The sequence below is a fragment of the Gorilla gorilla genome, chromosome 8 (genome assembly GCF_029281585.2).
Source record: "Gorilla gorilla gorilla isolate KB3781 chromosome 8, NHGRI_mGorGor1-v2.1_pri, whole genome shotgun sequence".
Lineage (NCBI taxonomy): Eukaryota > Metazoa > Chordata > Mammalia > Primates > Hominidae > Gorilla > Gorilla gorilla.
This window is the reverse complement of record NC_073232.2, coordinates 65534371-65551537: the sequence shown is the minus strand read 5'-3', so window position 1 is coordinate 65551537 and position 17167 is coordinate 65534371. Positions and strand designations below refer to the sequence as shown.

General features: G+C 40.0%; 1 protein-coding gene across 1 annotated transcript in view; it reads right to left on the bottom strand.

The window, feature by feature from the left end:
- Positions 1–16964, bottom strand: part of LOC101146782 (putative inactive neutral ceramidase B) — a 68911-nt gene extending 51947 nt beyond the window's left edge. The window contains exons 1-5 of the mRNA XM_019034400.4: positions 16827–16964; positions 13917–14079; positions 10603–10889; positions 8583–8732; positions 1252–1428 (exon numbers count right to left, since the gene is read on the bottom strand). Coding sequence (XP_018889945.4) covers positions 1252–1428; positions 8583–8732; positions 10603–10889; positions 13917–14043 — 741 coding nt within the window. The 5' untranslated portion in view covers positions 14044–14079; positions 16827–16964. The remainder of the gene's footprint in view (positions 1–1251; positions 1429–8582; positions 8733–10602; positions 10890–13916; positions 14080–16826) is intronic.
- Positions 16965–17167: the final 203 nt, after the last annotated feature.

The following is a 17167-nucleotide window of genomic DNA, read 5'->3' as shown; positions in this document are numbered from 1 at the left end:
TGTGAACAATTTCCTTTGTCTCTAATGTGTCCACATTACGGGATAAAAGCTGGAGAACCACATCGCTGTTGCCAATCTGGAGGTAAACAGAAATGGCTTTCAAGGTTGAGATAAAGGAAATGCCGTGTTATACGGAAGCACAGTACTGATTAATGCCTGAGCTCACAAAAAGTCTCAACTTCTGCTCTCTCAGGACTGCTAAATGAGGTTCAGTTTGTCACTTCAGATAGCCAAAATGGGAGACTTGACTCCTACAACACTAATACAAGTTTTGCTAACATGTAACTGTTTCCACCTCCCTGCCCTTGCCATTCTACCACCAAGGCAGAGTTGTTCAAACTTTTTTGACAGTGAACTACAGTGAGAGATACATTTTTCATCATAACTTAATACACATCAACATATGCATCCCAAAACAGAAGTCCACAAAGCAAACTATACCCTGACTGTGTGTCATACACTATATCTTACAATCTATTTTTTAGCATTTTTTATGTAATGTTTTTTGCAATCCATGAAATTGATTTCATAAGCCTTTAATACATTGCAAGCCTCAGTTTGCAAAACATCAATGTAAAGCAATTTCTGCCTATGCCAGCTGGATCTCTGAATTTTGGGGGTGACATTGTAAGAAAAAATAGAGAATAAGCCTGGAATACAATAAAATGAAGGAAAACATTAGCAAGGATCCTATGCAACAAAATAATAAGCTGAAAGACAGAAAAGAGAGGAGTATAAGCTACTGAAACCAGAAACAGGAGAGGAGTTTAAGGGTATTTGTCAGGAGCACCACGGAGGTCTGTATCTATACTAGAGAACTTGAAAAACTGGGATGTGTGTTTATAAGTTGGATTCTCTTTGTACTTTGGGAAATATTTTAAAATTTTAGAATTATTTGTAATTACTTTTGGCTCCTTCATGGGTTTCTCTTTGTGTGACTTTGTGCAAAGAACAGGCCATGTAGTGCCCTCTATAAAGAACCCCAAACCAAAATGTTTTCTGTCTGTTTAAATAACTACATTGGGCTTAGTCCCATAGAAGCCTTCTTTTCCAATCATCCATGCCTCATCCCTAACAGCCCATAGCTCAGAACAAGAAGCTAAGATAGAGTCAGGGAGGAGAAAGAATTGTACATGCTAATACTATGCTCAGACCCAAATCCTATAGGGATTCTTTATATCACATCCAATCACTCCTAAAATACCTGTAAGCAATGGTAAAGAACAGCTGCCTCTGGGGCTCTTTGCCTACCTTCAAGATACCAGTGACCATGTGCTGAAAAGTTTGATTGCTAAATCCTTCACTGGCAATTACAAACACGGTATACTGGAAATATCCTGCAGGACCTGAATGAGTGTGAGTGCCACTCAGGATGACATTATCTCTTCTGTACAGGGAGCCATATTTACTCTGCAGTCTGTTCAGGACCTTCAAGAAAAAAAGTAATTGAACTAAGAAGAGGGATAACATAGGAGCTCAACATGAGAAAAGGCTTTGATGAGTTCAATCACTGATCCATACCAATAACATCTGTATTAGTCCATTCTCATGCTGCTAATAAAGACATACCTAAGACTGAGTAATTTATAATGGAAAGAGGTTTAATTGACTCACAGTTCAGCATGACTGGGGAGGCCTCAGGAAACTTATAATCATGGCAGAAGGGGAAGCAAATATGTCCTTCTTCACATGATGGCAGGAGGGAGAAGTGCAGAGTGAAAGGGGGGAAAGCCCCTTATAAAACCATCAGATCTTGTGAGAACTCACTATCATGAGAACAGCAGTATGGGGGTACCCACCCTCATGATTCAATTACCTCCCATGGGGTCCCTCCCACGACACATGGGGATTATGGTAACTAAAACTCAAGATGAGATTTGGGCGGGGACACAGACAAACTATATTAACACCTCTTTCAAATGGCCCCTCACTGTATGTTTGAGGATATTATCATAGTAATAACAACAAAATAATAATAATACCTAACATTTTATAGATTCTTACTATAAGCAAACACAATGCTAGGTATGTTATATATATTATGTATTTAAAAATCTTTATTACAATTTCAAGAGCTACACAGGTATTGTTAAGCCCATTTTTAGCTGAGAACATTGAATTATACAAAAGTTAAATAATTTGCCTATTGATCTAATAAGTAGCAGAGCCAGACTCCAGACCCTCTTCTAACTAGAGAACCAGTACTCTTATTCATTCATCATTCAACAGGTGCTCTAAGCAAAAGAATATATGAGGTTCTTGTCTTGAAGATATTTTTTTCTAATGAAAGACAAAGACAGTAAGCAAGCAAATAAATATTAAATATTATATCATAGAGTGATAAATGCTGTGAAGAAAAACATTGTTGCATAAGGAAAAAGAAAGTAGTGGGTGTTAGTGAGGAAAGATCTTCTAATGAGGGGCTCTCTTTTAGCAGAAGCTTAGATGAAGAAAGCAAGTCGGCTGTGCAATATCTGGGGGAAAAGCAACTCAGGCATAGTGAGCAGAAACTGCAAAGGTTTTAAGCTACTCTAGTACCTCATTTCCCAAATGAAGAATTCAGTGTGGCTTGAAACGAACTCTTAGACTTGTTGGTCTAGAGGATGCCATCCACTATGATGCAAGGACACCCTAATAATCCTGTGGAGAAGCCTAAGTGGATAGGAAGCATCCTGTCAGCACTAACTTGCTAGCCATCTGAGTGAGCAACCTTAGAAGTAATTTCTTCCACCTTGGTCAAGCCATCAGACAACTGTGGCCTTAGCCAGCATCTGAGTGCCACATCATGACACAGAAGTGATTATATATGACTTGTTCTAAAACAAGTCAGAATCGTCTAACCAAGCCACTCTGGGAATCCTGACACACAGAAGCCTTGAACAACATTTATTATTGTTGTTTTAAGCCACTAAATTTTTAGGCGATTTGTTGTACAGCAATAGACAGCTAATACAAAGAGACTCAGTAAATGTTTAGTGAATGAGTTGATCAATGAACATCCAAATGCATGACTAATGTCTTCATATGGTGCATACACATCAAGAAAACACCAGAGAGAATACTGGTGATGTTGCTGAGTATCTGTTGCTGATTATGCTTTAATAAGCTGCAATCTAAAATTTGGTATCATTGTGTCTTTTTTGTGAAAGATAATTAAAAAATGATCCAGCAGTTTGTAACACAAAGGATAAATGCTTGAAGGGATGGGTACCCCATTTTCCATGATGTGACTATTAGGCATTGCATGCCTGTATCAAAACATCTCATGTACCCCATAACTATATGTACCATGTACACACAAACATTAATTAAAGAAAAAAAATCCAGCAAAAGTGTCAAACCCAAAGCAATTGTTAGCAATGTTTACCTTGAGTATGGCATAGACACTCTGATAAGCTGTCTCTCTGGAACACACAATAAAATTAAAAGCCCTCATTTGTATTGTTCACCAATTTCTGTGATGTAAAAACTCCTCATCATGATCAATTTCAAGCTACCAAAAGCTTAACAGCCAGCTCACAATGTTCCTGAATATTTACAAATTGGTTCTTATGAGCTTGTGCAAGCTAGTTCCAGCTCACTGCTGGTAAGTGGGGAGTAGCAGCTTCTGTGCTATGTACTTGATATACATGAAGATAATCATTCAACCTCTTCTATTGCAGGTGAAGATCTACACCATTCTCATTCCAGTCATAATCACCTTGCCTCATTAACCTCTCCTTGTCCCAAAGGCTGGTTGTTTGGTTACCATGTCCACATAAGCAATTCTATGATGCAAGACAAATACAGAATGGAAGTATAATATAACAAGACTAACATCCTTCTGTATTCCTTCTCTTTGGTCCTAACTCCAGCCCCAATCCCCCACCACTCTCGCATATTATTCCATAATGTAACTACCACACTCATGAAGAAGAAATGTCTATAAAGAGAAGAGAAAATGATCAATGAAGGGACATCATGAAAGCTGAACTAAAGTCAGAAGCTGATGTTCTTAACAATTTGCAGCTAAGACAGGAAGGTAGTAGAGAAAAAGAGCCACAAGTCAATTTTAAAGCTCCCTAACCCCATCCTATTTATTCCTAAAGAACTGTGACATTAGGGCTTTAGAATTAAATGCACTTCTTCATGTCTACTCAAGAATCAAGCCCTTAAAAAGACAGAAATTATGAATCTTGAATTTTAAAACAAGAAAGACTACAAACGGTACACAGGAATTTTATTTTAAACTACAGTCTCTGATATGAAGCCAGACATATGGGACTTCTGGGGGGTGAAAAAGAAATACATAAAACCTAGTCATATAACAATGCCATGAAGATAGCCATTAAAAATAACGTGTTTCCCAGTTCACGAAAGGAGGGTATTTTAACACAGGACAAAGCAGCTACATTTATGTCTACCGCTCACTTCTGTCTTCAGTTTCTATTCCATTTCATCTCACTGACACTCTTGGGAGCATGACACAGAAAAACCTAGAAAGTCCTTATGTTTTTCTGTCATGCCTCACTGCACAGAGATCTTCCATAATCTTCATTCTGTGCTGGAAATTTCATCTATCTTAAAGCTGACACTGAGAACCTACATAGAAGCAGGTGTTATAAATAATCTTAATGGCACTTATTTAGCTACATTTATTTTTCACACCTTCCTTTGGGTTAATTTGGGAAAACTAAGTGGGTTCATTTAACAGCCTTCCCACTGGGTCTCAGATTGCACGGGGATGTAAAAATAGGAAGAGATAGATAAATGGTGCCCACTATTGACTTGATAACACCTACAAAGCAACACATTAAACTCCTCCCCACTCTACCCGCCAAAGTCTACCTTTTGGTTCTTTTATTTCTGCTAATGACCATACTATTTCCCAATTAGAGCCATCTCATTTTTCAGAAAAGCAGTATAGTATAGTAGAAATGAGCATGAATTCTGACACCAAAACACTTAAGTTTGAATCCCAGCTCTCACAGTTCCTAGCTGTGCAACCTTGGATAAGTTACTTGGCCCTCTGCAAACTTGGTTTCTCAATCTGTCAAATGACATAATAATAATACCTCCCTCATAGAGTCGTTTGGAGGAATAAGTACATTAATCCATACAAGGCACTGACAAGAGTTCCAGACTCAGCATGAATATTATGTTAAGTACTGGCTTTTATGTCTATTCATCTCCAAATCTCACATTTAATTTTTTTTTTTTTTTTTTTTTGAGTCAGAGTCTCACTCTGTCACCTACGCTGGAGTGCAGTGGAGTGATCTTGGCTCACTGAAACCTCCACCTCCCAGGTTCAAGCCATTCTCCTGCCTTGGTCTCCCAAGTGGCTGGGACTACAGGCGCCTGCCAGCATGCAACTGATTTTTGTATTTTTAGTAGAGACAGGGTTTCACCATGTTTGCCAGGTTGGTCTCGAACTCCTGACCTCAAGTGATCCACCCGCCTCAGCTTCCCAAAGTGCTGGGATTACAGACGTGAGCCACCACACCCGGCTGACTCACATTTAATTTCCTATCCCACCATCACGTAGTCTCACTGCCATCACATTGGTTTAAGATCTTTGTGCCAGTCTCACGTGATAAAGGGGGAACTTGTTAGGCAAAGTTACAAAAAATAAAAACCCTTCCAGCAACTCCAGCTTCCCTTTCTTGTTCCTTCAGCCTTTTAACATCTTGTAAAACTCGCCTGGGTGAAATCCCTCTGTTTGAAATACCTAGTATGATGATTACTGTTTTCTTAACTGGACCCTCACCAATAAAGCCTCAGTATCACTTTAAAGAATCTGCTGATTTTCGTCCTCACTTCTAGTTCCACTCTATTCCAATCCATATCAAACATCTCTACCTGCTTAATCATCCTAAAACAAAATGGTGTTTACATCACTCCGCCACTCAGAAGATTTCTCAGAGTCCATATCACCCACAGAATTGAAAACAAGCTGGCATCTCAAGGCCCTCTGCAATTATGATAAACATATCTTCCAGATACATCTCCAACTACATGCCTCCATATGTCCTAATAGATCTCCTCTGTTCCCTCATGAAAGAGTCTACATCCCTCCTTTGTGCCTCTCTGTGTTCATTCCGTTTCTTCCATCAGATTTCTCTGCCTTCCCATCCTAACCATTTAAAATTCTGCTCACTCAAGTGTCATTTCCACCATGAAAGTGTTTTCCTAATTTGCATTCCTGAATCCCTATTGGTGATCTTAAAAGACCATATGTCCACAAAGTCTCAGATATTTTGCCCTTCAAGAAGTAAAGCTTACTTTTTCACCACTGAGTGTGAGCTGGACTTAGTGACTTGCTTGATGAATAGAACAGGGTGAAAGTAACGGTGTATAACTTCTAAACCTGGGTCATACAATGCACTGTAGCTTCCTCCTTGCTCATTCTCTTGGGTCACTCACTCCGAGGGAATCTAGCTGCTGTGTTGTAAGGATAGGAAGAGTGAGGAACTGAGGCCTTTGGCCAACAGCCACATGAACAAACCATCTTGGAAGTGGACCTTCAAGCCTGGGTCAAGCTTTCAGATGACTCAACCTTTGCCATCACCTTGATTGCCATAGAACCTAAACCAGAGCCACCTAACCAAGACAGAATTCCTGACCCATAGATCATGTGAAATCATAAATGTTTGTTGTTTTAAGCCACTATAGTTTGGGGTAATTTCCTACCCAGTAATAGACAATCACTATCCCACTGTACCTTCCTTCGGTTAATTATAGCTAAGTGTATATTTCTGTGTATCTCTATATTTCATAGTCCTTCCTTCTATCCACCACCTAGAAAATGACCTCATAAGGGAGATGAATTGTGACATATTTAGTTGTGTGTCCCCTGAAGTGACACTAGCAAAGTACCTTACAAAAAGCAAGTGGTCAATGCATTTTTCCTTCTAAGAGTATAGAATAATGTCACTTTTAAGAATGTATCTGCTATAAAGACACTTTCACACATATGTTTATTGTGGCACTATTCACAATAGCAAAGACTTGGATCCAACCCAAATGTCCATCCATGATAGACTAGATAAAGAAAATGTGGCACATATACACCATGGAATACTATACAGCCTTAAAAAAGGGTGAGTTCATGTCCTTCGCAGGGACATGGATAAAGCTGGAAACCATCATTCTCAGCAAACTAACACAAGAACAGAAAATCAAACACCACATGTTCTCACTCTTAAGTGGGAGTTGAACAATGAGAACACATGGACACAGGGAGAACATCACACACTGGGGCCTGTCGGTGGGTGGGGGACTAGGGGAGGGATAGCATTAGGAGAAACACCTAATGTAGATGACGGGTTGATGGGTCCAGCAAACCACCATGGCACATGTATACCTATGTAACAAAACTCCACGTTCTGCACATGTACCCCAGAACTTAAAGTATAATAAAAAATAAAAAAAAGAATGTGGACTCTGGGATTAACCATACCTGTGTTCAGAATCCAGCTCTACCATTTGCTAACTGTGTGAAATTTGGAAAGTTACCTACCTTCTCTAAGACTCAGTTTTCTTATCCAGAAAATGGAAATACCAACAAAGCCACCTCACTGTTTTGTGGTAAGTGCAGAAGTGGGGAAAACACTTAATCCCTTTTTCCTCATGTGGGGATGCTTCCCACATGTGATGGGGGAGGCTTCCACTCTCCTCCCCAAGAGGGAGCAATGTTAAAGTGATGCTTTTAGGCCATCTCATTATCCCTCTCACTGGCCCCTTCACACAGCAGGAGGAGAAAAGTGTTTAATAGGTTAGACTAGTAGAACCTGACATTGCATGATGGACATTTATGATCATTGTTCTGGTCAATGCTCCAGCCGCTCTTCTTTCTCACATTCATGAATGTTAGCAGACATTAACAGAACACATTCTCTCTTAGTGACCTGATTCCATGCAGAAAATAGTGCTGGGTCAGGGCTTAGAAATTGCCTTAGAAAGTTAGAACTGGAAGTTTATCGTTCACTGGCTTGGTTGGTTGCTTGCTCGCTTTCTATCTCTCTCTCTCTCTCTCTCTCTCTCTCTCTCTCTCCGTCTCCTCCTCCTCCTTTTGTATGAATGTGACAATTTCAAATTTGTACAAAAATAATCAGAATGCTATAATGAACCCCTATGTGCCTATTACCCAGCTTCTATAACTACCAATTCATGGTCAACCTCATTTCAATGTTGTGTTTTAATTCGCATCCAATTCCTCACATGTATTCTCAATTGTCTGAGAACTTGAGGAAGTGCTTAGTGATTAATTGGTGCTCTCCCAACTTCTAACAAGGAGGATTAAATAAGGGAATATATATATAAAAGTCACCTGGCACATTATAAGCTTTCAACAAAAACATTAGCAAATGATGATGAGTCATCAGCAGAAGTAAAAGCAAATTTTGACCAAGATAACTTAGACTGAAATAGTGAAGATCATTCTCCTTGTAAGATTTTCTGCTATATTGTCAAAAGCGTGTAATATTGAAGGTAGTAGAATTTCACTGAATGAGAAACCAAGAGGAATTATTTCCTGTCACGTTCACTCACTTTTCCTTAAACCATATCATTTCTTCATTCATTTCTCCTCTCAAATCACTTACCTCCAGCCTGAGCCTTTGGGATACCATGCCTATGTCGATGCTGACAAACACTGTTCGATTGGACCCATCAGGTTCTGCCATGATGAAGGCACGACTGTATAGCCTGGTGAGGATGCCCTGTGCATTCTGGCTGGATTTGCCATAGCCCATCTAAAGAGGAAGAGACAATCAGAGCTGCTCTGTCTCATTCCCCTGCTACTAGAAACCAGGCACAAACATACAATATAGACGACTGCAGAAAAACAAAGAAAAACATCCACATGACATGGTGGCTCTGAGTGAGAGGATATATGTTTTCAAAAATTAAAAAGAAAAAGGAACAAAGAAAGCCAAAAAATATCATAAAAGAGGCTTGAATCCTCTGTGTAGAAAAATGCAAAGGCAAAGAATCGATCAGGTTGGCAGAAGCTGTTCCCTGGCTTATGGGCAGGAGGGAGCTGGTGAGGCTTTGGAAATTCTGTTACTAACACTAACACGGGAGATCTTTCTGGCCTTTCTGGTTTTGGCAATGGCTCTTTTTCTCCTGCCTTCTAAGGTACTACAGGAAAAAATATTTCCTCTACCTCCATCCCACATTGCCCAGGAACATTTTAAAGATTGAAGGCTTTCTCATGTTTGTTGTTTAGTGTATGATTTTGTTTTCTGAAGAAAGTGGTATATTTATAATTAAGTATTCTTCACAGAGGGTACCTCACCCTGGCTTTTACCATAGTATCATTCCTGTCGCGGGTGCAACAGGCTGGTAAATTCCTTTACTGCCCATGACATGGGGTGGTAAAGAAATTTACCAAGACAATCATAGGTAAAGAAAGGCAGATTTATTAGGCAAAGTATGAAAATATGTTGCAAGGGCTCAACACGCAGCACAGCAGAGAAGGGGCTGTCTGCAAAGAAGCAGGGGCTGGAGGTAAATTGTATAGGGTCACGCTGGAGCGGGACATATGCAGAACGACGTTGTGCTGCTGGGGCTACATGCAGAGTGAGGTATTTGGGAACAAGATGTTGGGGCAGCAGGTTGTCCGTGATTAGCCATCTCTCAGAACAATTGTTCTCCCCAACCCTGGGACTCCTGACTTATCAGGACTCTACAACTCCTTAAACCAAATCAGATCACATACACCTATCCCAAGCCACTTCTCTCACCATGTCATAAAATTTACCCATAAAACTACACCCAGGTCTTTAGAATGCCCCCTCTGCTGTTTGCATTACCCCTCCTGGGAGTGTTTATTTAGGGTTCACATTCCAGGATCACTTTTCAGAACACACAGTCAAGAATCATACCTGGAAAGTAAAGGTTACTTGGAGGGAGGGAGTGAATCCCATCAGACAACTTCATGCTCTGGTTTCCTAGGGAAGCACTGACATAAATGGGTATTTCCATCACATAGCCAAGACTAGCAGTCAATAGGGCCACACCTGACACGTAGAAGTCTTATTTGCTTTCACAGTATTAGTCCAACCTAGGTTTCCAGTTTTAGCTAGAGTTGCCTTTATTTTTTAAGTAAGAGATTTGAATCTTCAACTCTTTAATCTGGGGATTTGGGGGCTTCCTTTAAAAAACTGCAAAATAGGGCAGCCCTGAGCCCCCATTTCTTACACGGCAACAATCAGCTAGATCCATATACTTTATTTGTGCTTTTTTTTTCCTCAAAGTTCCCACCATTGCCTACTACCTCCCACCCCCAAACTGAGCATTCACTAGACATTTCTTATGTTACACTGGCCTGGTGATGTCATTTAAGGTACCTGCTCACCCCCTGTAGTATTTGAGTTTGCCATCTCTGCCACTTCTGCTCGTGAAAAAAAACGCCAATGGATTTTACAGGGGAGTTGTGATTGAATAAAAGTTTTCCTCTTCCTTCTAGTATGAAACTCATAGTGCTAGACAGCAGCAAGGTCAATTAAAAAGCTAGAAGAAGATAATGATGATGTTGTAATAATCAGAAATGAATGCAGGTTGTAAAATAATAAAATTACTTGTTTCACAGTCTCCTTAAGGAGCCCATTGTCTACTTGCCAAATTGATATCTGCTACTTGTCCTGTGCAGTCAGCTCGTCCAACACCAATATGGTAGCCACTGAAGTTCTGAAATAGAGGAGACTCTGGGGTTAAAGTCACAGGAGAAGTTTGAGTGGCTGTGGAGCTCTGGGTGGCTGTGGAGCTCTGGGTGGCTGTGGAATGCTGGGTGGCTGTGGAATGCTGGGTGGCTGTGGAATGCTGGGTGGCTGTGGAGCGCTGGGCGGCTGTGGAGCCCTGGGTGGCTGAAGGGCTTTGGGTGGTTGAAAAAAAATGGCCTCCTAAATCTAAAACAGAATAAGAGATTTGAGAAACAACATTTCAGCCCTCTTATTTGTCAACATCAATTAGAACACAATATATAGGCTCAGGTTCATAAGGAAAACTCTTTATATATTTTCTTATACATAAAAATATATAGACAGAAACAGCTCAAGAACCTGTTTAAAAATCATAATCCTAAACAGGATGAGAGATGTTTCAGACTAACAATCAAGGCCTCTGTCAAATATCCTTCAACTCCTCATCACGAGCCATTCCTTGTCAAACTCACTGCCTTCACTCAACACCCCGCTCTTCTTTTCCAGCTAAACTAAACAGGTGCCAGATTTACTAAATCCAATATCTGGGGATTGGTTTCTTCCATTTTTTCTATCCAGACTCCTCACTCCTTTCCTCTCCATCTACCAAACTCCACCACCTGCTTCAGAGTTAGTCCATTTCCATCACACCTAGATCCGACTCAACTCCTCACCTGCAGGATGCCACTCCACTGGCTCTACCTTGGCTCTGATCCTCTTTGACCTTCTGAAGACTTATTTTTAATGCAACCTAGATCACTGTATACATGTTGATATAATTTCATCTTAATTATTCTAGTATTTATATATTCATATCTATATGTGTATGTATTTATACACATATATTCTATATTAATGTATGCATATATATTTATTATACACACACATACAAATATCAAGGGAAGCAGAATGACATATAGGATTTTTGTGAGAAGACAGATGCAGAAACAAACTGCCTGGGTTTGAAACCTGAATCTACCACTTACTAAGTGATCAAATCGCTTAGCCTATTTCACCCCAATGTTCTCAGCTATAAAATGGAGATTATAATAATATCCTGCTTCCTGGGGCTGTTTTGAACAATAACTATGTTCACTAATATTATAAACTTAGAACAATGGCTACTATGTAGCTTTGATTTTCTTTACCTATTTAGACATGTTATATATTCGTCATTTTGTTTATTTCCCTTCCTCAGACAATAGTCAGGAGTTGCCAAGGCATCAAATATCAGTGTCACAAGGCATTTGTAGTCAGAAAGTACTTAGGCAAGAGATTTATAGCTGATTCTTTCTGAAATCCTGGAAATTCAGAGCTCAAAAAACTTAGAGATCACCTAACATAATCTCCTCAGTTTTGCAGATGAGAAAACTGAAAGTCAGAAAAGTGACTTAACCAATAGTTAATGGAGAGCATGTGATGAATCTGGTATGCAATCCAGATCCTCAAACTCAGGATATGATGCTCTTTCGACCAAATTCTAGGTGGAGTTAGAATCCATGTCTTCTCATTCCCAAGCCGAGATTTTCTTGAAGACATCAAATATTGCAAGGAGTGGAGCAGGCACCTTCGCTATTGCTTCACTGCTACCAGCATAAGAATGTCATGCCAACTAAAGCCAAACCTAACACATAGCCAAGGGTAAGTTATTTACAATCTCAGGGTCTCCGTTTCCCCAAGCGTAAAATGAAACTAATGTAAACAGTAGGATTAGAATCCACCCTTATAGGATTTTTGTGAGAATTAGATGAGAAAATATTCTAGAATCCTCACTATAGTGCTCAACATAGAAACCATTTAATAAACAGTAACTACTGCCATAAGAATAGTTGCTATAATTAATAATAACCTCCCTGAGTCTCAGCCTCCTGATTTCCTAATTTTAAGAGCTAAAACTGAATAATTATTTTTCTTTTTTTTTTTTTAAATGGAGTCTCACTCTGTCACCCAGACTGGAGTGCAGTGGCGTGATCTCAGCTCACTGCAACCTCTGACCCCTGGGTTCAAGCGATTCTCCTGCCTTGCCTCAGCCTCCCGAGTAGCTGGGATTACAGGCGTGCACCACCACAAACAGCTATTTTTTTTTTTAATTTTTAGCAGAGACAGGGTTTTGCCACATTGGCCAGTCTGGTCTCAAACTCTTGACCTCAGGTGATCTGCCTACCTTGGCCCCCCAAAGTGCTGGGATTATAGGCGTGAGCCACCGGGCCCAGCCAAAACTGAATAATTCTTAATGATCCTTTCACTTCTATCAGTCTATGACCCTGCTGTGCCTACTGCTGGATCAGAGGATCTCTGATCCTCTGTGTTTGCCAGGAATTCAAAGCCCTGGGACATGGTAGAGAATGTGCAGGAAAAGAGACAGGCTACAAAAGGGAAAACTGAGGTAGAAAATATCATCTTCTCCATTTGGCCTAAGGCCAGCCCTGTCTTTACTTTGGTCAGAGCTTCAATCTTTACCAGTCTTCTCTACTCATTTAACAGTTATGTAACCTAACACTGACTGGAACAGAGGCTCCACCAAGACCCACTGCCAATCTTTGTGTAAATATAGCCTATGTTGTTCTCAAAAACTTTGTTTCCAACATTTTAAAAAATCATGAGATATCTAAAAATTCCAGTTTCCAGGTTCTCTGGAAAACTCAGGAGATCTGAGATCATGTGTTCTCTCTACAACAAACAGCTGCCACCTGGGAGAGGCTGTAGGCCTTCTTCACAAGAATTACACCTGTCTCCTCCTTGATCCACCTCCACACTCCACCTCATCTGCAAAACTTGATTAGCCCTTGTAAGGATTTACATTTGAGACCCCTTTCTCTAAAGCTCTTCACAGACTAATTGACATTCATTCAGTGAGTCTTTCATTCTCCTTTTGCCCCCAGGAGAAAATGATGTCTACAAGGAGGCAAATTGAAAGATTAGAAGCTCATGGTAAAAGCTGCCATTACTAGACCTTGACAAATCTTGAGCTGTGCTTAGATCAATGGAAAAACTAATGGCAAACAAGTACATGTCAGAATGCCTGTCAGCTGGCTATTGGGGACAAAGGTAAACTTGATAAAAACTGCTATCAATGCAGAATGGGCAATTAATGCAAAGGGAGACGGCTATTCCAGGCTGCTTAAGTACACGTAGAACTATCAGCAGACACTGTTTTTCTCTTTGGTGTCCACAGTAATCAAGAAGTTTCATATTGGCCTAAAAATTGCATCTAAGAGAGCCCATGACACTTGCCTTTGTGGTTTTCAATGCTCCCACTGGTGATAAACAAGAGGCTGAGAAGGGCCACTGTGATGGCACTCATCATTACAAGGAGGAAAATCAGGAATGTCTCCAAGTTAGAGAAGGTGCATTTGGCCATTTCTTCTCAGGTACAGCAGAGATGGAAGAAGAAATACTGAAGAGGAAGAAATCACAAATTAAAATGCAAATGCTTTAAGCCAACCGAGGTTAAGATATCTTAGCTCTTTCATATTAATAGACTATACCAAGGACGACAAGTACAGAGCACTTACCACTCATTCCATAGACCAAGCCCATGGCAGACAAGACCAATCAATTACAGCATTCTTTTTGAAAAGCTCGAATGTGGTTTCCAAATCTTTCTCAAGACAACACTCCTCCTGGCAGCAACCATTCATGATTTAGCATTGGCCACTGAGCTCAACTGAGCTAAAATCTATTTGCATTCCTCAGCCATATCACACTGCTTTCATTTATGGCGATGATGCTGTTTATGGATCTGTACATGGGTCTGGGCTGAGAGTGCCTCTGTTAACAAGGATGACTGATGCACGCATACTTCTTGTATTTGGGAGAAGGCTGGCTGGGGTTAGGACAGTACTCTGTGGTCATGGACTTAGTAGAATTATCTTGTTCACCTGGAGGTGAAACCCGTAACTTTGGCCTTTACACTATGTTTTAACTTTCAATTACTATCTGGTGAGAAATGGGCATGGAAAAGGGAATTAGTACCCCTGGTCTGAAGGCAGGCATTACAAAAAACATCCCCCTTCAGTGATCAGAAGGATCCCAAACACTTTGCAAACCCTGTATCAAAGGATGAGGATTTAAAATGTTCCTATGTTCTACAAAAGTATCAAATGTCATTACAGATTCCTTTAAGATGTTTTAAGGGAGGGAGAATTAATCATTACTCAGAGGAACTATACAAGTTAAAACCCCATATAATGTAATAGAAAGAAATATAATATGGTGGTTAAAAATTTAGTTTTGAAATCTGACTCCAGCAGTCAAATTTCATTTCTGCCACTTACTGGGTGACTTTGGGAAATCCTCCCCCAATACTGAACATCAGCTTCACCATCTATGAATAGGAATATGATTATGATCATCTTATCTCAAAGTTCTTATAAAACCTATCTCATAAATTTCTTATAAAAATAAGATGAGATGAAGCAACAGTACTTCTTTTGTTCAATAAATGCTCAAACTGGTAGCATTTATTAATAGATTCCAAAGTAGCAAAGAGTCTGTGCTCTTCCCTGTCCTTTAAGGGAATTTACAGGAGGCTAGTGTTAAAGGATGATTGGAATCACAGGTGGGACCGTCAGAGCCCATTTTCTTAACCTGTGCTTTAGGAAGCCTGAGAGGTGAAATGGTATTGGAATCCCAGGATTTGCCCCCAAAATAGGGGATTTGTGGCTAAGATGCTGCTACCCCCAAGAGTTAAAAAATGTCAACAATGTAGATGTATTTAGTACAGTCAATTTTTTATTCAATTTGACTTAGGTAACAAGATATAAAAAAATAGCATTCAGAGTTTATAAAGAGTTTACATTTACAATCCTGAAATTTCAAATTATCTCCTAAAATAATTCATAAAATATGATGACACTGAGCCAGCATTCCCGTGTGCCAAGAGTTTCCTAAAACTCAGTGCTGTTGTTCTCTTTAGATGGGGGATATATTCTTCAACCTGCCAATCTCTACCCAGCAGGCCTTATTTATCTAAGTTACTACCTGGTCTGTGCAAGCATTTGATTTTGCAATTCCTGGGCTAGAGGTGAAAGATCAGTCTAACAGCAGACACTTCAGAGGGTAGGCTGAACTGGGAGTGGGCAAAGAGACTGGAACATCTTCCCAAATTTCCTGGTTATTGGGAAGCTTTCCTCATCCACTTATCACCACCATAATCCCCTTAACCACCAGCAGCAGGGACAACTTCAAATGTGGAGCAAAACAAGTCAGATCTGTGACTTATGATCAGCTTCTATTGTCAGTTTCCAGGAGTCAGGAAACACATCTAAGACATGCCTCTGAACTCTAAGGATCTACAGAGAATTACTACTCATTAGCAGCTGTTTCACCAGCAGACTTCAAACCCAGTATCTCTAGTTTTTGCTCAGAGCTTTGGTTCTCTAAGCCTTCCTACTAGCCAAGATGACTGACAGCTGGACCTCCCAACCCCAGAGCATGGACAGGCAGATTGTGTATGTAAATGTGGTCATGTGTTAGAAGCCTGTGTATCAAACAGAGAGGGTACAAAATAATACTTCTTTTTTGTTTCTAGTTTTGCGTTGGTGAGCTGATGACATTTTATACCACTCAACAATGGCACTTGATTTAACATTAGTGTTTCCACCTATTACGTGGACTTGAATGATCTACCTCATGTGTTTCACCATTCTGTCTAGCTGCCAGAATTGTTGCCAACACAGTAACATTCTTTTTGAACCACTTTAGCTGACTTGACCACCACCTTTAAGGAAATTAAAACTTGGGTTAGCACTATTTATTTCTCATTGGTGATTAAAATCTGAATTTGAATGTTAAAGCAGATGCCTTCCCTGCCTTTAGAATGAAACACTCCTTGGTAGAGCTAAGCCAATAATTATATCTTAAAGGATTCTAGATTTTATAATGGTTCACACTTAATCTGTAATAATCCTGAAAACTCAGTATTGAGGCTCTCATGGCACAATAGCAAGCCATTTGCCACATCTTCACATAACGGGGTCCCTGTTTTTCAAGGAGAGAGTAAAAGGTAACAATTTGGCAAAAGAGGGTTCCAAAGCTATGAGATAAATTGAAGCTTTAGGGTCTCTTCAAGATCTCTGAGACAATAGGATAATTCAAGAGCCCTCCTTTCCTCCTTCCCCAAGAAAACATAGCTGTCCTTACCTGATTCTAGTACTCAAAAGAGGTTTTGCATCCCAGTGAAGCAAATGGCCATCCAGAATCCTGTCCCCTTTCCCCTTGGACGTTGCTGGGCTTACACCTCTCAGCACTTTCTGAAACCTACTGAGAAAAATTTTCAGTCAAGTCCAGGAGTGTTAGAGCTCTCATTAGCATACCTTTGTGGGCTTGGTACAAGTATGAGATTAAAGAGTATTGATAACAAAAGGCTTATACATGAACTCTCTCTTAGGGCAGACTGTTATCAAAGATAGAAGTTGCAGAAGGCCTGCTGGACTGAAGGTCATTTCACTTTTTCTGTAACTTTTCCAGCATGACAAGTTCTG